The sequence below is a fragment of the Sus scrofa genome, chromosome 5, assembly GCF_000003025.6.
Source record: "Sus scrofa isolate TJ Tabasco breed Duroc chromosome 5, Sscrofa11.1, whole genome shotgun sequence".
Taxonomy (NCBI): Eukaryota; Metazoa; Chordata; class Mammalia; order Artiodactyla; family Suidae; genus Sus; species Sus scrofa.
The window spans coordinates 20,284,053-20,305,198 of record NC_010447.5 but is presented as its reverse complement, the minus strand read 5'-3'; the positions used below and the strand labels follow the sequence as shown (position 1 = coordinate 20,305,198).

Here is a 21,146-nt window from a genome sequence, read left to right as displayed (position 1 = left end):
GTGAGACGCAAGTGAAGAAAAAAAGCACACAAGGGCTAGAGGATGCACATGCACACACACACCTCTAAATTTTTAAGAACAGTAAAGTTATGATAAAATCAGCTTAATTAAATAAGAAGTTTTATTGTATCAGTGTTCAGGTAGAAATATTAATTATTTAATACGGAACATATTTTTAAGTGACAATAATGTACATTTACTGTCTTCCAAACACTTGTTATTTGTTTTAATAATGAATGTCAGGGAGTCTTACTTTCTGCAAAAAATTGTTATTTTACTGACCATATCTCTGAAGGCCATTTTCACTTGCTTGTTCCGTAGTGTATAGATGAAAGGGTTCAAGAGAGGAGCAACAGAGGTATTTAAGACAGCCACTCTCTTATTAAAAGTGGCTGCATCCTTTACAGAGGGATTTATATACATGAAGATGCAGCTTCCATAAGAAAGGGAGACCACAATCACGTGAGAGGAGCATGTAGAAAAAGCTTTTTTTCTTTGTTGAACAGAGGGGATTCGCAGAATTGTCCTGATAATGTATGTGTAGGAAAGAATCACTAGCATCAAGGTGAAGACGAGGGTAACGGAAGCAAGGACAAACTCGATCACTTCTATTAAATGTGTGTCTGAACAGGATAAATGCAACAGTACAGTATAGTCACAGCAATAATGATTGATGATGTTGGAGGCACAGAAAGGCAGCTGGAGAGTCATTGCATGTGGCACAATGACGACTAAAAAACCAGAGAACCAGGAACACAGCACAAGTTGAAAGCAGAGTCTTCGGCTCATTATAGCTGTGTAATGCAGGGGTTTGCAAATGGCAATGTAGCGATCATAAGACATGGCAGCTAAAAGGTAAAATTCGGTTGCTCCCAGAAGGATGGCAAAAAAATACTGAGCGAAACAACCAGCAAAGGAGATGGTCCTGTTTCCAGTTCCAATAGTGACTAACATCTGGGGAACAAAGACGGAGGTGAAAGATATTTCCAAAACGGAAAAATTCCGGAGGAAGAAATACATCGGAGTTTGAAGGCGATAATCCAGCAGAGTCAGAAAGATGATGGTCAAGTTTCCTGTGATACTTAAAATGTAAGTTAAGAGCAGAAAAAGGAAAATCACAGCTTGAAGCTTGGCGTCACTTGTCAATCCAAGAAGGATGAACTCCCTCACTGATGTTTGGTTTCCCATCATTAACTTCAGACAAATTACTGGGGAACATAATAGTGATGATAAAGATTGGAATAAAACAAAAGTCTCCAGGTTTTAGCAAACTCAAAATACTTGGAAGCAAACTTGAAAACTCAGAATCGCCCTCTCCTTATTTCTTAAATGACACATCGGCTAATGGAACAATTTGGACACTTTCCTATTTTGACTCATGGGGAACAATGGTTCTGCTTCTTAGGGACACTTTCAACTATTCCTTCTAAAGTGTATTAATAGGTGTTTCTCATTATTTTCCCACTTGCTGCACTTTCCTTCTTATTCCTTCTATGCTAAGTTCCCTCTCTAAAGTATCGGACACTGTCATATGTGCATAGACAAATCTAAAGAAAAGCTTGAGAGTACGTTTTCTTTGGCATTTCTGAAATTAGCTTTTAATCTCTTAGTTCACTAGCCAACAAATACCCATAATCCAAGGTATGACCTCAGCAATAAAACTGAACTTGATTGTTTTCTGGGTTCTGTTGTTTTGTGTTTTTGTTTATTTCAGCTTGATCATTTTGAACAATAATTCTGTGCATCTACTGAAGGTCAAAAGGAGGATCATAAGACGCCACTTCAGGCAACTACATGCCAATGAAGTGGACAGCCTAAAAGAAATGGACAAACTCTCATGAAGGTACAACCGTCCAAGACGGAACCGGGAAGAAAAAGAAAAGATGAACAGACCAATCACAAGTACCTACATTGAACCTGTGATTTAAAAACTTCCAAAAATACATAAATAAATAAAAGTCCAGGACCAGACGGCTTCATGGGCCAATTCTACCAAGTATTAACAGAAGCGTTAATACCGATGAGCCTGAAGCTCTTCCCCAAAATTGCAGAAGAAAGAACACTCCCATGCTCACTCTACAAGACTATCCTCACCCTGATACCAAAACCAAAGATAACACTAAAAAAAGAAAATCACAGGCCACCATCACTGATGAACACAGACACAACAAATTAGCAAACCCAGTCTAATGCACTAAAAGCACATGAATATTCTGAAGTTTTCATGGTTTAAATAGTATTTTGACCAAAAAATCTGTAGATAATTCCTACATATAGAAACAGTATATAAATAAAAGAATTCAAAACTTAGAGCAAAAACATTTTCAAATGAACAATAGCATCGTCTAATTAAAAAAGAACAAAATACCATAAAAGAAAAAATATAACAAACATGTATTTCAGCATCATAAAAGACGATAATCCTTTAAAACTAAGATTGGTGCTATTTTCAAAACAATAATATTTTATATACACCTTTATACATATATGATCAAAGAATAAATACTTCATGCAAATAAGACTCATTTGCCCCCACCCCCCCCAAAAAAAAGGTGTCTTCAAAAGATTTGCTGCTAAGACACTGATTTAAAAAAAGATTTAGCAGTTCCCATTGTGGCTCAGCAGAAGCACATTTGACTAGTATTCATGAGGACACAGGTTCAAACCCTGGCCTGGCTCAGTGTGTTAAGGATCCGGCGATGCCATGAGCTGGGGTGTAGGCTGCAGATGCAGCTTGGATCCCGAGCCGCTGTGGCTGTGGTGTAAACCGAAAGCTCCATCTCCCATTTGACCCCTAGCCTGGGAACCTCCACATGCCATGCGTACAGCCCTAAAAAGACAAAAAAGACCAAAAAAAAGATTTATTTGGAGTTGAGGAGATGTTGAAGAACATTCCCAAATATTGCTGGATAACATTAGTTATGAATTCCTTCTTTCAAGGTAAAATCATCTCCACAATGAATTATATATAACTCTCAAGTTTAGCCTCTGTGTCCTCCCGTGGTGAAACCAAGGCTTTAAGAACTATCTATCTATTTATTTATGGAGCACTGTTCTAAATTACATTTAGAAGGACAATTAAGACAACTGAATCCATGAAAAGTAAAAATGGGAAAAAACAGAAAACAATGCGATTTGATTTATTTTACCACTTTAACCTCTAATTCAGTGTGAGTACACTGTAGCAGTTCCTGCCCGAAAATACAGTTCACTTCTAAACTGTAATGTTTTGAGACTTTAACCTGTATTTGTTTAGGTCGGTCAAAATTTTACACACACCAAAAAAAAAAAAAAAAAAAAAAAAAAAAAGAATGTGTGGGCAGTTATGTCAACAAGCAAACATGAGAGGTAGACAAACAGCACCATAAAAAGATGCTACATCTCTAGTTAAATGCAGCTGCCCCCAGACCTCGCCTACCTTAAGCAGGTAAACCAGTTCTACTTTTGATCCAAATCAGCTCCTTCTGAAGTGGCTGAAATGGGGAATATAAAGTTTTAGGGCCCACTGGGAAACCATCCCTGGGCCATCAGAATTTGCCTGCCTCAAAACCCTTAGGAACAGCCTGGCTTTCCCTCCCAACAAAGGTGGGTCAGATAAGCAGGTAAAAAGAAGTAAAAGGCAGTCCTGATGTAGAGCACTTGTGCAGGTTGCAATCCTCTGCCAAGCCTTTGTTACCCTTCCCTTACTCTTAGCATTTATCTATCCCTGTTTTTCTTATTCATTTTGCTCGGAGTGTATCTCTTGGTATTTCTTGGTCAGTAAGAGCATTGCCAACTCTGCACCTGCTGTTCCTGTTTCTGTGGTGTTCTTTCTCCAGACATCACATGCCTAGGTCCCTCACGTCACTCGGATCTCAGAAACAGGCACGCCTTGAGGAAGCGTCCCTGACCATGCCACACAACACAGCCACCACTTAGGCACCGTCTGACACATTAACCTTGATACTGTATGCAGAGAAGGTTTTTATTATTCACATCACTCCTAAATTCTACTACTTCTTTATTTGCTTATGTGCTTACTGTCTATCACCCTCATTAAAATGTAAGCTCCTCTAAGGGAAGGACTTTTCTGAATGCTGTATGAAAGTGACTAGCACATATTCAGAATCCTATATAAATATGTATTGATTGCATCTTTTAACCTGAATCTTATTTTCTACCGATTTTCTTTAGGCACGAGCCATCCTAGATGTCATACTTCCTTAACCTTTTACGAGAAATAGTCTTTGAAGGACCTATTCTTTTCCCCTGAATCAACCCCCAAATAGTTCAGTATAGAAAAAGGGAAGGCTGACAGATCACAGTGTGAGCAAACTCCAAGTAAGCATTTCACTTCTTTCAAGCATTTGAAATATACTATTTGAAAGGCCCTCTTAAGTGTTCAGTTAAGGACATCGAGTCCACTCTAACATTTCACCTTCAGGGACTAACATTAAGGGAAATCTCTCCCTGAAAAATCATTCTGATTAATACTTCTAATTGAATCATGTGGAGCCACATACAACCATCACAAACAAAATAGTTAATAGTGTTTAGAGGCAAAGGAAATGCAAGGAAAAATGAAATGAAACAAAATGTCACCTTTATCATTATATTCCTAACTCTGTCTTATTCTTCATAAATTATATAGATAAATTGTAATTAAAGAATTATATAGATGATTTCTCTAATCCCCAGTTTACATCTGTAAATCTTCAGTGTAAATTCAATTTATGAGAAATAAATAATGAAGCATAGAAACCAACCATATATTTAAAAATAATCGGGTCTATAAAATAAGCACTGTACCAAATAAACCATATAATACATAAATATTCAGTGCTTTTATATAAATATACATATATATAAATATATAGGTAGATAGAGAGTATATATATATATATATATATATATATATATATATACACATACTAAATTTACCTATGGCTCAAATGACTGTAATCATATTACACACAAAATAGAAATATGAAAAAAATATCATATGCAAGTTGAACTTCTTCCAGATAGCCACTTGTTGCTTATCTGACACCACACTCTCACACACATACTCATGTTCATTATTTCAATATATTCTCAGGGAAACATGGCAACTGCACTCTTCAACACCCCTGGATTTACACCCGCAAAAATACCATGCTTTCCTCCTTTGGTATATTATCTCCTCATGTGACTTCTTTAGCAATAAACTCAGTATTGTGACAGGACAAGTGATTACTCATCTCCCTCTGTTCTCTTGGCTCGCTCTTTCACTCTAGGTCACATGGATGCTACCAAATTTTTTAAAAATTGCTTTCATTGAATCACTTTTCCCTTTGCAACTCTGCTTCAGCATTTCTATTCTGCGTAATATAAGAACTACGCTTCTTATTTAAGAAGTAGTTACTACCTTCTCTGTCTGCCTATGGAAGTTTTTGGCACCTACCAGTGTTTTTTATAATCAGGGTGTGTGTGTGTGTGTGTGTGTGTGTGTGTGCTTTATGAAAAGTACTTAAGAGAAATCAAACTCCTTGATTCCCACTAGAAGCATAAGTCTGGAAATTCATACATTATATAAAAGCCCAATCTATAAACAGGTACATAAAAAAAGGAAATGCCAATTAACATGCAAGCTCAGATCTCTTCATTCTTTTTGTCCTCCACTATCTGCATTCCTATGGCAAGCACTTATGCTTCTCTTGCAACTTAAATTTAAACTTCTCTTCCATATTTATCCTAACGCATCTCCAACTACTTTGCCATTTATAATTTATGCCATACTATTTATTATTGTCAGATTTTTGTATTATATAATTCTAGAAACTTCTCTTTTACATATGATCAAGGAAAGTCCCAAATAGTTTTGATCTTGATGCAAGTCGCTGAGACAGTTAATGAAATAACCATAAACAGCATGTATGCTTTTATTTTTAGATTTCACTAGTTTTATTTATTTACTTTGCTTCCGGTTTGAGATGTAATTGACATATAATACCATACGAATTTAGGTGTACAGAATAAAGTTTTGATACACATAAAATAAGTTCAGTTAACATCCTTCACCTCCTATTGTCATGAAACAAATCATTTCTTTCTTGTGTTGAGAACTTTTAGGATTTACTCTCTTAGCAACTTTCAAATATACCACGTAGCAGATTAACTATAGTTCTTATGCTGTACATCTTCAGTACTTACAACTGGGCATTGTACATTTTGACGAAATTCATCCCATTTCCCCACCCAAACCCTCTGCCTCTGAACAATCACAAGTCTGATCTCTTTTTCTATCAGTCTGGTTTTCTTTAAATTCCACATATAAGTGAAATCATGCAGTGTTTGTCTTTAACTGTCCGACAATCTCACTTAGCATGATGCCCACGAGGTCCACCCATGTCGCAAATAGCAGGATTGCCTTCTTTTTTATGGCTTTCTAGGGTTCCATTGTGTGTGCGTGCCTCTCTACACACCACATTTTCCTTCTCTATTCATCTCTAATGAACCCGTATGTTGTTTCCATGGCTTGGCTATTGTCAAGAAAGCTGAAGTCAACATAGGAGTGCAGATATATCTTCAACACAGTGGTTTTGTTTATTTGGGATAAATAAACAGACGTGCAATTGCTGGATCAAACGGTAGCTGCATTTTTAACTTTTTGAGGAACCTCCATGTTGTTTGCCATAGTGGCTGCACCAGATGATAATTCCACCAAGAGTTCACAAGCATTCCCTTTCTCCTCTTCCTTCCATCATTGGCTATCTCTATTAAGTTTTGATAACAGCCATTCTAACAGGCATGAGGTGGTATCTCACTGTCATTTTGATTTGCATTCCGCTAATGATCAGTGACACTGAGCACCTCTCAAAGGCTGGTTGTTTGAATATCTTCTTTTGAAAAATACCTGTTCAGATTCTTTGCCCATTTTTAATTGGACTGTCTTTTTGCTATTGAGTTGTAGGGGTTCTTTACATATTCTGGATACTATATTGACCTCTTACTAAATACATAACTTGAAAATATTTTCTCCCAGTCTCTGGCTGCCTTTTCCTTTTGTTGAGTGTTTACTGGGTTGTGCAGAAGCTTTTTAGTTTGAAGAAGTCCAACTTGTTCATTTTTTGTTTTGTTTTGTTTTGTTTTGCTCTGCTTTGAGTGTCACATCCAAAAACCACTGTCAAGACCCATGTCAAAAAAGCTTCTGCCCTACATTTTCTGCTAAGAGTTTTATGGTTTATTGTCTTAGATTCAAGTTTTTAACCTACGTTGAGTTCATTTTTGTGAGCAGGGTAAGTTAGGGATTTAGTTTCGTTATTGCATATGAATATCCAGTTTTTTAACCCCATTTGTTGAAGAGACTGCTTTTCCTCCATTAAGTATTTTTGGCTCTCTGGTCAAATATTAGTTGATGTATATGATGCATCTTAGGGTTTTCAAAACTAAGATTTCTTCTACCACATGTTGCTTTTGTCTTCTTTGTATATGGTTCTGGTGCACACCAGGACTTAAAAAATTGATTGAAAAAGTTTTCATTTTTATTTTATTTTTTTTCTTTTCAATATTCTACATTAATTTATTGAAATGTCTTTTTTTTTTATTTTCCCACTGTACAGCAAGGGGGTCAGGTCATGCTTACATGTATACATTGCAATTACAGTTTTTCCCCCACCCTTTCTTCTGTTGCAACATGAGTATCTAGACATAGTTCTCAATGCTATTCAGCAGGATCTCCTTGTAAATCTATTCTAGGTTGTGTCTGATAAGCCCAAGCTCCCGATCCCTCCCACTCCCTCCCCCTCCCATCAGGCAACCACAAGTCTCTTCTCCAAGTCCATGATTTTCTTTTCTGAGGAGATGTTCATTTGTGCTGGATATTAGATTCCAGTTATAAGTGATATCATATGGTATTTGTCTTTGTCTTTTTGGCTCCTTTCACTCAGGATGAGAGTCTCTAGTTCCATCCATGTTGCTGCAAATGGCATTATGTCATTCTTTTTTATGGCTGAGTAGTATTCCATTGTGTATATATACCACCTCTTCCGAATCCAATCATCTGTCGATGGACATTTGGGTTGTTTCCATGTCCTGGCTATTGTGAATAGTGCTGCAATGAACATGCGGGTGCATGTGTCTCTTTTAAGTAGAGTTTTGTCCGGATAGATGCCCAAGAGTGGGACTGCGGGGTCATATGGAAGTTCTATGTATAGATTTCTAAGGTATCTCCAAACTGTTCTCCATAGTGGCTGTACCAGTTTACATTCCCACCAGCAGTGCAGGAGGGTTCCCTTTTCTCCACAGCCCCTCCAGCACTTGTTATTTGTGGATTTATTAATGATGGCCATTCTGACTGGTGTGAGGTGGTATCTCAGGGTAGTTTTGATTTGCATTTCTCTTATAATCTGTGATGTTGAGCATTTTTTCATGTGTTTGTTGGCCATCTGTATATCTTCTTTGGAGAAATGTCTATTCAGGTCTTTTGCCCATTTTTCCATTGATTGATTGGTTTTTTTGCTGTTGAGTTGTATAAGTTGCTTATATATTCTAGAGATTAAGCCCTTGTCAGTTGCATCATTTGAAACTATTTTCTCCCATTCTGTAAGTTGTCTTTTTGTTTTCTTTTTGGTTTCTTTTGCTGTGCAAAAGCTTTTCAGTTTGATGAGGTCCCATGGGTTTATTTTTGCTTTGATTTCTGTTGCTTTTGGGAGACTGACCTGAGAAAATATTCATAATGTTGATGTGAGAGAGGGTTTTGCCTATGTTTTCTTCTAGGAGTTTGATGGTGTCCTGTCGTATATTTAAGTCTTTCAGCCATTTGGAGTTTATTTTTGTGCATGGTGTGAGGGTGTGTTCTAGTTTCATTGCTTTGCATGCAGCTGTCCAGGTTTCCCAGCAATGCTTGCTGAATAGACTTTCTTTTTCCCATTTGATGTTCTTGCCTCCCTTGTCAAAGATTAATTGACCATAGGTGTCAGGGTTTATTTCCGGATTCTCTCTTCTGTTCCATTGGTCTCTCTGTCTGTTTTGATACCAGTACCACACTGTTTTGATGACTGTGGCTTTGTAGTATTGCTTGAAGTCTGGGAGAGTGATGCCTCCTGCTTGGTTTTTGTTTCTCAAGATTGCTTTGGCGATTCTGGGTCTTTTGTGGTTCCATATAAATGTTTGGATTGTTTGTTCTAGTTCTGTGAAAAATGTCATGGGTAATTTGATAGGGATTGCATTGAATCTGTAGATTGCTTTGGGTAGTATGGCCATTTTCTCAATATTGATTTTCCCAATCCAGGAACATGGAATATCTTTCCATTTCTTTACATCTTCTTTGATTTCTTTGATTAAAGTTTTATAGTTCTCAGCATATAGGTCCTTTACCTCCTTGGTCAGGTGTATTCCGAGGTATTTGATTTTGTGAGGTGCAATTTTAAAAGGTATCGTGTTTTTGTATTCCTTTTCTAATGTTTCATTGCTGGTATACAGAAATGCAACTGACTTCTGAATGTTAATCATATATCCTGCCACTTTGCTGAATTTATTAATCAGTTCAAGGAGTTTTGGGGTTGAGTCCTTAGGGTTTTCTAGGTATAGTATCATGTCATCTGCATACAGTGACAGTTTGATCTCTTCTCTTCCTATATGGATGCCTTTTATTACTTTTGTTTGTCTAATTGCTGTGGCTAGGACTTCCAAAACTATGTTGAAGAGCAGTGGTGAGAGTGGGCATCCCTGTCTTGTTCCAGATTGGAGTGAGAATTCTTTCAGTTTTTCCCCATTGAGGATTATATTTGCTGTGGGTTTCTCATAAATGGCTTTGATGATATTCAGGAATGTTCCCTCTATACCCACTTTGGCGAGGGTCTTGATCATGAATGGATGTTGGACTTTGTCAAATGCTTCTTCTGCGTCTATTGAGATGATCATATGATTTTTGACTTTTTTTTGTTAATGTGGTGTATGATGCTGATTGATTTGCGTATGGTGAACCATCCTTGTGAACCTGGGATGAACCCAACCTGGTCATGGTGTATAATTTTTTTGGTATGTTGTTGGATTCGGTTGGCTAAGATTTTGTTGAGAATTTCGGCATGTATATTCATCAATGACATTGGCTGATAGTTTTCTTTTTTGGTGGTATCTCTGTCTGATTTTGGAATGAGGGTGATGGTGGCCTCATAGAATTTCTTTGGGAGTATTCCTTCTTCTTCAACTTTTTGAACGAGTTTAAGGAGGATGGGCACCAATTCCTCTTTATATGTTTGATAAAATTCACCTGTGAAGCCATCTGGTCCTGGACTTTTATTTGTAGGGAGTGATTTGATGACCTCTTCAATTTCATTTCTAGTGATCGGTCTGTTCAGTTGGTCTGTTTCTGCTTGATTCAGTTTTGGCAGGCTGTAAGATTCTAGAAAATTGTCCATTTCTTCCAGATTGTCAAACTTGTTGCCATACAGTTGTTCATAGTATTCTCTTATGGTTTTTTGTATTTCTGCTGTATCCGTTGTGATTTCTCCTTTTTCATGTATAATTTTGGTTATTTGGGTTCTTTCTCTCCTCTTTTTAGTGAGTCTGGCCAGGGGTTTGTCAATTTTGTTCACCTTTTCAAAGAACCAGCTCTTGGTTTTATTAATTTTCTCTATTGTTTTTTGAGTCTCTATTTTATTGATTTCTTCTTTGATCTTTATAATTGCCTTCCTTCTGCTGACTTTAGGACATTTTGTTCTTCTTTTTCTAATTCATTTCGGAGGAGGGTTAAGTTGTCAATTTGGGATCTTTCTTCTTTTTTGAGAAAGGCCTGGATTGCTATAAATTTCCCTCTGAGCACTGCTTTCGCAGCATCCCATAGATTCTGAGAGGTTGTGTCTTCATTATCATTTGTTTCAAGGTAGTTTTTAATTGCCTTCTTGATTTCCTCATTGACCCATTGGTTTTTTAATACCATGTTGTTTAGTCTCCATGGAGTAGGTTTTTTCTCTTTGCTTTTCCCATGGTTGATTTCTAATTTCATGGCATTGTGATCACAGAAGATACTTGAGATAATTTCTATGCTCCTAAATTTATTGAGATTCGCTTTGTGTCCCAATATGTGGTTGATTCTTGAGAATGTTCCATGAGCATTTGAGAAGAATGTGTATTCTGATTTTTTTGGATGTAGTGTCCTGAAGATATCAATGAAGTCTAACTTTTCTATTGTTTCCTTTAGGATCTCTGTTGCTTTATTGGTTTTCTGTCTAGAGGATCTGTCCATTGATGTGAGGGGGGTATTTAGGTCTCCTACTCTGATTGTATTCTCATCAATATCTCCCTTTATGTCTGTTAATATTTGTTGTGTGTATCTGGGTGCTCCTATATTTGGGGCATATATGTTGATGATAGTAACATCCTCTCCTTGGATGGATCCCTTAATCATTAAGTAGTGTCCTTCTTTGTCTTTCTTTATGTCTTTTGTTTTAAAGTCTATTTTGTCTGATATGAGCGTTGTGACTCCTGCTTTTCTGTCATGTCTATTGGCGTGAAATATTTTTCCCCACCCTTTCGCATTCAATCTATATGTATCTTTTGTCCTAAGGTGAGTTTCTTGTAGGCAGCATATTGAAGGTTTTTGCCTTTTTATCCGCTCAGCCACTCTGTGTCTTTTGATTGGGGCATTCAGTCCATTGACATTTAAGGTGATAATTGATAGATGATTATGTATTGCCATTTGAACCTCGTGTTCCAGTTGATTCTATGGTTCTCCATTCTTCCTTTCTTTTTTTTTTTTTTTTTTTTTTTTGGTTGGATGGTCTCCTGTTATTATCTGCTTGGGTGTATTTTTTTTTCATTTTTTGCAAATGCAATATTTGGTTTTGGCTTGTGGTTGCCCTGTTTTTTAAGTATGCTAACCCCTCCCCATAATTGTGTGTTTTAGCCTGATGGTCCTGTAAGTTCAAACACTTCATTACTATATTAAAATTAAGAAGAGAGACAATACAAACAAACAAAAAGGGTTATTTACCTCCTAACATCCCTTGCCAACATGTTATGGTTTTGATGACTCTTTTTTATTTTTTTCTTTTTAATTTTATTTTGTTTGAAGCATGTTCATGATTAAATCTGTATGCTGGCTTATTTGAGTGACTGCTCTCTGATTGCGGTTTCCTCAGTCCCAGTTCTTCCTCTTCTTCTTTTTTTTTTTTTTCTTTTCTTTTTTCTTCCCTTTCCTTCCTTTCTTTTTGGTTTAGAGAAGCCCTTTCAATATTTCCTTTAACCTGGGTTTTGTGTTGCTGTATTCTTTAAGTCTTTGTTTGTCGGGAAAAATTTTTATTTCCCCTTCTATTTTAAATGATATTCTTGCTGGATAGAGTATTCTAGGTTGCATATTTTTTCCTTTGAGCACTTTAAATATCTCTTGCCATTCCCTCCTGGCCTGTAGTATTTCTGTAGAGAAATCAGCTGATATTCTTATGGGGGTTCCCTTGAAGGTAACATTCTGTTTTTCTCTTGCTGCCTTTAGGATCCTCTCTTTATCACTAACTTTTGCCATTTTTATTATGATGTGTCTTGGTGTGGGTCTGTTTGGGTTCAGTTTGTTTGGGGCCCTCTGTGCTTCTTGTATCTTGAATCCAGTATCCTTTAGATTTGGGAAGTTTCCAGCGATAATTTCTTCAAATATATTTTCCATTCCCTTATCTTTTTCTACTCCTTCTGGAATTCCTATTATGCGTAGATTGGCCCGCTTTATATTATCCCATAGGTCTCTTATATTGCTTTCCAGTTTTTTGATTCGGTTTTCTGTCTGTTGACTGGATTGAGTGATTTCCATTATTCTATCTTCCATATCACTGATTCGTTCTTCTGCATTATTCATTCTGGTTTTTACTGCCCCTAGTTCAGTTTGCATCTCTGCAAATGAATGTTCTAGTTTTTCTTGGCTCCTCCTTATATTTTCTAGTTCCTTTCTGAGGGTATCTGCATTACTGTTCATATCTTCTCCTAATTCCTTCAGTATTTTCACTATTTCTCTTTTGAACTCCAGGTCTGTCTGACTGCAGAGATCTGTTTCATTGTTGAGTGTTTTAGGTGAGTTCTCCTGTTGGTTTGACTGGGAGTGGTTTCTCAGCTTCTTCATCTTGCTTGTTGTTTTCTTTCTCCTGAGGGAGTTGTACTCTCTGTGATCGGGCAGTGTTTGCCTTGTCACTGCCGTGGAATATTTCCTGAGGGCTGGCGTTGTTGGTCAATCTTTTTTGAGGCAGTGTGGCTTTTCTGGAGTGTTGATGGGGCTAACAGTGTTTCTTTGAAGCAAAGGAGGATTTCCTGAGGGCAGACAGGACTGGGAGGTCCACACCGCGATGGTAGCAGATTTCACTTGGCCATGCAGAGCTTGCTCTGGTGTTTTTAGGCTGTGGGGTTCTTACAGGGGGTTGGTGGTGTTGGGCAGCTGCTCCTCAGGAGTGCAGCACCCCCTGGGGGATGGAGCAGCTGTCTGGGGCACTGAGAACCTAAGAGGCTCTTTCCTAGGGCAGCCCTACTCAGAAGGACAGCCTGAGAATGTAGGCGGATCGGAAAAGTTTTCATTTTTAAAATCTATAAGACATTTTTCCCCAAATTTGCCAATGGCTGGATATAGAGAAAACATATTCAAAAATCTTTAAAAAAAAATGAAAACACATTCAACTAATCTAAAAATAAAAAAATACCATTGTAGTGTTTAAAGTCACATTTAAAAGCCCTTCTTAAAATGGTTTCTGTAGCCTTTCCAGAGGCCCCAGTGACACACACAGAAGAGTATCCACATCTAATTTATGATGACGTGGAGGTTCTATCTCTACATAGAAGTATATCCCGAATATACCAACATATGCAACAATTTTTGCTGCTAGATTCACAGTGTTCCTTCCAAAAGGCTTCCATGTGAGCCACCTTGATGAAACTTACACATAGGTTCAGTCAAATGACATTTGTTTCCTGACTGATTTTTATCCATTAGAATTCTTCATTTAAAAATCTTAAAATGAATCCTGATGATTTACATAGGAGAAACACTGAAAATATATTTAGAAGCATACCACATACAAAATGGGAAGGGAAATACAAGAATAAACAGGACCACAGTGAAGACCCAAATTAATGCTCCAGAATCAGCTGCATAAACACACTTCTGTGGCACAACCAGACTCTAGATGCCACGACTTCAGCTGGCATTCCCAGCCCTGGCCACTGGAACCTGCCACAGCCACTGCAATCTCCATTGTCCCTGAACACGAGGAGCCACTGGCTTCATGTGAATCCTCACTGTCCCATTTTTTTGCATGGGTAAATGACAATTCAAAAATGTGATTAATTGAGTTTAGCTTACACACCCACAAACTAGCTATAAGGGAGACTGGTCAAATATAGTCTATCTGCTCTTCCCATTTTCTCCATAGGAGATGGTTTCTACTTTCCCCTAAGAATCATAAAACGAAGACTCCAGAGGCTAAGTGATCCATAAAAAATCACAGTCCCCTCTTTTATGAACCCAGTAAATTGTGGCAGCACAGTAAAAACTCAAGTGACTTTGCTACAAAAATGGGGAGAAGTGAACGTTCAGGGAGGATAAACTGTTAGGAAGTATTGGATTCCAAATTCAAATAAGTGATTTCTGACTCCTAAGTCTACAGGTTTCATTCCACAGTGATTCATCATTGGACATAAATTTTATTCTCTCTACTATTTGAACATCCACTATACCCACTATCAATATTCATTTATCTTTAAATTTTATTTATGTAGTTTTTTGTCTTTTGTCTTTTGAGGACTGTACCGGTAGCATATGCAGGTTCCCAGGCTAGGGGTCTAATAGGAGCTGCTGCTGCCAGCCTACGCCAGAGCAACAGAAACGCCAGATTCGAGCCTCATCTGCGACCTACACCACAGTTCACTGCAATGCCAGATCCTTAACCCACTGTGCGAGGCCAGGGATCAAACCCAAAACCTCATGGTTCCTAGTTGGATTCGCTTCTGCTGCACCATGACAGGAACTCCCACAATATTAATTTACAATGAGAGTTTACAAATGTGGGGGGGGGAGTTCTGTTCTGGTTTAGCAGGTTTAGAACCCAACACAGTATCCCCAAGGATGCAGGTTTGATCCTTGGCCTCGCTTAGTAGGTTAAGGATCCGGTGTTTCCCCTTCCTGGGGCATAGGTGGCAAATGTGGCTCAGATCCAGCGTTGCTGTGGCTGTGGCGCAGGCTGGCAGCTGCAGCTTCGATTCCAGCCCCAGCCTGGGAACCTCCATATGCCACAGCTGCAGCCATTAAGAGAAATAAATAAAAGTAAATGTGCATGTATTTGCTATTACTGCATTGATTCTGGAGATTGAGAATTTTGCTTTATGCCTTCGTTACACAAATGCGTTTTTACTAGCTAATGGTTCCTATTTTATGTCTCCTAAACAAATCTAAAACTCTTGTAGGGCAGTTTTATTTACTTCGCATTAAAATATAAATACAAAGCTATGTTATATATTGCACTGGATTCATTAAATTGACTTGAGTGTCACTGAAATAAACCCAAGATGGACTTTTTAGACCTCACTGAAATATCAGGTACATTTGATCACTTTTCCTTCTTACCTCAGCTCCCACATATGTAACAGCATTGGATAATATGTAAACTAAACAACCAATTATGTGTGCCAGATTCAGTCTCTGAGGACAACATCTAACAGTTAAATTTAAAGACATTTAGGGGACATATTTCCAGAATTGCCTGTAAAGAAGAAGAAGAATATGGGGCACGTATTTGGAAATGGTCTTTGGCATTATAAACACAAGAAGGGCTCTATGTAAAACATTTCTTCACTATAACAAAAAAAAAAAAGTCTGTCATACCACCAGAGCAACAAGGATAAACACTACTCGCTTGAGTTTATAATCTCACGGCCTCCAAATGAATCACACATAACTAGCAAGAAACCAATGCAACGGTCTTACCAGATGGGCACTGAACTTAGCAATATTAATTTCAAAATATCTCAGTTGGGCTTGTGGAATTAAAAGGCTGTTGAAGGAGAAAGATTTTAAGGAACCAGTATTTCCTACCCCAAACTCCCATTACATTCAATGGATGCAAACCTCAGGGAATCACAAACCAAAAGAGTTGTCACAACCTGGAAACCTGCAATGACTTTTAAATTTTCCTGAAAATTGACAAAGAATGATTGCGGGTTGTTACTGCTTAAAGAGAAAGTTGGACAATCAAGAAAAACATGGGCTAATGAAGACTTAGAGTAACTGATATCATTACACATAAATTGCATACTCAAAGCCAGTATACCCTGTGGAAACATGAGATTTTCCAAAATTAAACTGACTCAATCTCATTTGGTCTTCTCTGCTGTCTCAAAGCAATTTCATGCCTGAAATTCCCATGTAAGTGGGGACATAACATGACGAAAATGTGACCAGAGATTTTTAAGAGGTTAACATATTGGATTTTAAATTCAGAAGGGTCTGTAATCAAATTCTTGTGGCCACCTCTCAATAACTCTTTGCTTGCCAAATTAATTTTCTGATCCTAATTTGTCTTTCATAAAGAATAAATGTGTAATAGAACTTATCTCTTGGGTCACGGCAAGTGCATTTGTTGAAGGCAGTAATGTGATAAATCTTGTGAGCTATTATTAACTTTTACTCTTTCACTTTTACAATACTGTCAAGCGAAGTGTGATGCTTAAATTCTAAGTAGTAGCCAGGAGTTTCCGTTGTGGCTCAGCAATAACGAACCCAACTAGTATCCATGAGGATGCCGGTTCGATCCCCGGCCTTGCTCAATGGGTTAAGGATCCCACTGAGAGTTGCCTCGGTTGCAGATGTGGCTTGGATCCTGTGTCACTGTGGCTGTGGTGTAGGCCAGCAGCTGTAACTCCTAGTTGACCCCTAGCCTGGGACCCTCCATATGCCATGGTTGTGGCCCTAAATATAAAAAAAGTAAAATAAAAAAAATAAATAAATAAAATGAAAAAAAAACACTAACCCATAGCTGGTTAATGCAAATTAACGGCTGTTTTATCCAATGATCAAAGAAGTCCAAAGTCATATCACCAAATATTAATACTAAGGTTATTTTATTAAGTAACCTCATTTAAACCAGGCACAGATATAAAGAATTTGCACCAGGAATCCTTGGGAATTACAAATCTCCACCTTTTAATATCTTTGTTCAAAATTCATTCAAAACACAGTACATGATTAGTCTTTGCATCACATTAGCTGCAGAATATACAATGGTTTGTGGTAGATGGTTTCATTTACTCTTCATCACTTTCCATTCTGACTTGTGCTCCAGATGCCTATCCCATACATGTGGCATCAGTGGACACTCCTGCACTCTGTCCCAGTTTTGGTTTGATTAAGAACATGCACCAGCAGTACATTTGAGAGAATGAGAGCAGAATTAGGCTGAGATGACTTCTCTTCTCCAGGCTCCAGTTATTACCTCTTCTCCTTGCCCTTCAGCTCAAGAGATATGGAATTTCCATCATATGAGCTGCCCCACGATTTGTCAATAATCCCTTCATAAAGATGTTCGCAGTTATCCCAACTTGAACTGTGACTCCAATGGTGACAATAAGGTTCACCCATCATGGTAACTGACCCTGACAAAATAAGAGCAAACTCCCCACTCCTTTTAAGCTTTTGTTCATGGGTTCTGGTGCTCCTACTTTGCTTACAGAAACTCTACACAGGAGAATTCAAGGCACATCTAACTTCCGTAAGACTTTTCGAGTGACAGTCCTCTTAACTGCCCCCTTCACCTCATTGTTCCTCAGGCTGTAGATGATAGGATTTAACATAGGTGTGATGACAGTGTAGGACAATGACACTAGCTTCTTGCTCTCAGGGGTCTGGTTGGATTTGGGTCGTAGGTAGGTCAAGCTGGCCGTTCCATAGAAAAGGGATACCACAATGAGGTGGGATGAACAAGTGGAGAATGCCTTCTGGCGGCCAGTAGCAGAGGGCATCATCAAGATGGTTTTAATAATACGGGTGTAGGAGACCAAAATGAGGGAAAAGGGAAACATGATAAATAGCAGTGTGGAGGCAAGTGCTTGCATTTCATACATGGTTGTATCCTGGGTGACTAGTTTCAACACTGGGGGCCCATCACAAAAGAAGTGGTCTATGGTGTTTGGTCCACAGAAAGGATGGGCCATCAGCCAAGCTGTCTGCAGCATAGAGACAGGAACACCAGACATCCAAGAACCTAGAGCCATCCACAAACACAGCGACCTATTCATTACGACTGAATAACGGAGAGGGTTACAGATGGCCACAAAGCGATCATAAGCCATCATGGAGAGGAGGAAACATTCAGAGCTGCCAAAGAAGAAAAAGAAGTACATCTGGGTACCACAGCCTACAAAAGAGATGCTCTTCCTTGAGGACACCAGATCTACCAGCATCTTCGGCACCATGACCAAGGTGAAACAGACTTCAAGAAGGGACAGGTTTCTGAGAAAGAAGTACATGGGTGTTTGAAGAGCAGGATCCACACTGGTAACGGTGACAATAAGGAAGTTGCCCAACAAAGTGACCAAATAGATGAGCAGGAATAAAACAAAGAGGGAAACTTGCATTTCAGGGTTGTTTGTGAAGCCGAGAAGAATAAATTGAGTCACTTGGGTGTGATTTTCACAAATCATATCTTAGACTAGCTTACTTCTAAGAACCAAAGCATGTGCACCAAAGGCTCGTCTTTAAATATAACCCCAAATATATTAGGAAAAGCCATAAATACATCTCTATCCTCAATTGTCCTTACCATTTTATTTCTCTGAAGCGGAATGTTTACAGTGAGACCAAGCCGGAGGAAAAGAAATTCTTTCTCTGCATGAAGCCTACTAGTTGCTTTCCACCTACATGCAGTTCTTCTCTCTCATCTGGAATCATAGTCTGCAGCTCATGTTCATCATCGGGAGGCATGCTGTGTTTCAGGATCAAGTAGAAAGAGTTTAGACGGCTAATGACAGAGTCATCTTAAAATGTACCGCAGATGCAAAGAGATAAATTATGGGCTAGTTTAGCTTTTCTAGTCTCAGATGACATTAATGACTTGTTTCTACTCAATGGAGTGCACTTGACACCACTCCATCCACCACGCACACACACATAGATTCATCGCTGTGCACACACACATGTACATACACATGTATGGATACATGAGGAAAATTTACTAAATAAACATAAGCAAACACATAAGCATCACGTACTTATGACTTTGGTGCTTTTCCATAGCTTTCGTGGGACTGCTAGTTTATGTGATTTTGGACATGGGACCATATGCTCCATAATATGGACTATAATTTCATTTCACTGGGCCCAGGTTTCCCCAGTTTCTTACTATGCACATAGGTATAGTCATATCACTTGAGTTGGGCTTTTAAAAGAAGGCAAAATCCTGAATAAATCTGACTTGCAGTAGAAGTCCTCCTTCCAACACTCATTTCAATTTCTATCCATCAAAAGAGCTCTGCTTCCCACTGCACTGTGACTTTGATAAAAATAACATGTGTTGAGTAGAGTCTGGGAGTGTAGGAGGGTGAGCCAGCAGAAGATCACAAAACAAAGTGAAACAGAGATGCAAACAAGGCTATCATAGAAAACTGTCATTCCTTTATTTGATAATTACCATCGTACATATTCTACCTTGCATGGAAACTTTAAATTCAGTAAGATTTTGGAGAACTAGAGCTTTATAATGTCACAGAGTGCAACTCCAACTATCCCTCTCAGTCTCTCACTATCCTGAAAAATAGGATACTTTTTTATCCTAAAAAATAGGATACGGATTACTTTGCATAAATCCTCTAAAAAAAATAAATAAGACCCATTAGCACTGATGTTGCAGTTGCTACCACAGATTTACGGACGTCTGTTGTAAAAATTTGCAATCTGTAGTTGTCATGACTGCTATATAGAATAGGATGTGCTCTTTCATTTGCTGAACAAAATTTTAATAATTTAATGACATTCATCTTAAGTCCACTAATTTAACTGGCTATGCCCTAATGAGGCCAAAGAGTTTTTTTCACTTCCCATTCAGCAAGCCAGCCTCAACATTTTCTAGAAAATATGCCTTATCTCTAATTCTAGCTGCTTTCTCACAAATACCTGTTTTCTCATAACAATGATTACGCATTAATGCAACTACATCATCAGTATCTGGAGTACAACCTAAAGCTGAGATCATCATTAAATGTCTCTAACTAGGAGTTCCCATTGTAGCTCAGCGGGTTAAGAACCCGACTAGTGGGAATTCCCCCTGTGGCTCGGCGGAAATGAACCCGACTAGTATCCATGAGGATGCAGGTTCAATTCCTGACCTCGCTCAGTGGGTTTAGGATCTAGCGTTGCTCTGAGCTGTGGTGTGGGCCTCAGACGCAGCTTGGATTCTGCATCGCCTAGCCTGGGACCTTCCATATGTTGCAGGTGTGGCCCTAAAAAAAAAAAGAGGAAAAAAGTTTTTTAACTGGAACAGCACTTCTAACAACCCAAAATGTAAATTCGTGAAAGTTGGAGAGCAAATAAGCCCAATATCTGAATTGAAAATACTTTGTATGCTTATAATCCACAGCATTTCTTAAATATCAACCATGTTTTCTTAGTACTCTCTTCTTCAGCATTCTATAGCTCTCTAGACAAAACCTCTACTATTTTCTGTTTTCTTTTACTTTAAGAAAGCATCGAGTTACTCCTTCCTTCACATGTAAACACCTATAGTTATTTTCCTGAAAACTTTTGCGTCATGCATAGATTCACGAATAAAACTACTTTTTAAGAAATTGAGAAACAAATCATAAAGTTGTAGCCGGATATATCTTACCAAATAAAACTCCATACTTCTTTCATTACAAATTTAACGCCTTTTTTAAAAGGTAAGTTAGTATTTTGTGAGCACTGTCAACTGATCTTGAAATCTGTAACTAAAATGGTCAGAATTAAGCAAATAGCTCAGACTAGCTGCTTTGCACTGGCATTAAGTGGTGGATATATCCTAGGAACAATATTTTAAAAATGTGACGGGCCTTAGGGAAATGATCCCTGGGATATTAATAGAAGGGACCATTGCCAATTAAATACCTGCTTTACCTCATAGGAGAGAATATCGAATGTTCACGTAACTGCTTATATGTCCTTTCAATCACAACGGCTGCAGTTCCATATG

At 38.2% G+C, this 21,146-nt stretch overlaps 2 protein-coding genes across 2 annotated transcripts; both read right to left on the bottom strand.

Moving 5' to 3' along the window:
- On the bottom strand, positions 249-1,188 carry LOC110260842 (olfactory receptor 2AP1-like). Its single transcript, XM_021093111.1, has one exon. It carries the CDS (start codon positions 1,186-1,188, stop codon positions 250-252), a length of 939 nt encoding a protein of 312 aa, XP_020948770.1. The 3' UTR covers position 249.
- LOC110260841 (olfactory receptor 10A7-like) lies at positions 17,448-19,000 on the bottom strand. Its single transcript, XM_021093110.1, has one exon. It carries the CDS (start codon positions 18,622-18,624, stop codon positions 17,674-17,676), a length of 951 nt encoding a protein of 316 aa, XP_020948769.1. The 5' UTR covers positions 18,625-19,000; the 3' UTR covers positions 17,448-17,673.

Excerpts from the sequence above, each read along its gene's own strand:
- LOC110260841 (XM_021093110.1), bottom strand. The coding sequence starts at position 18,624 with ATGATTTGTGAAAATCACACCCAAGTGACTCAATTTATTCTTCTCGGC.
- LOC110260842 (XM_021093111.1), bottom strand. The coding sequence starts at position 1,188 with ATGGGAAACCAAACATCAGTGAGGGAGTTCATCCTTCTTGGATTGACA.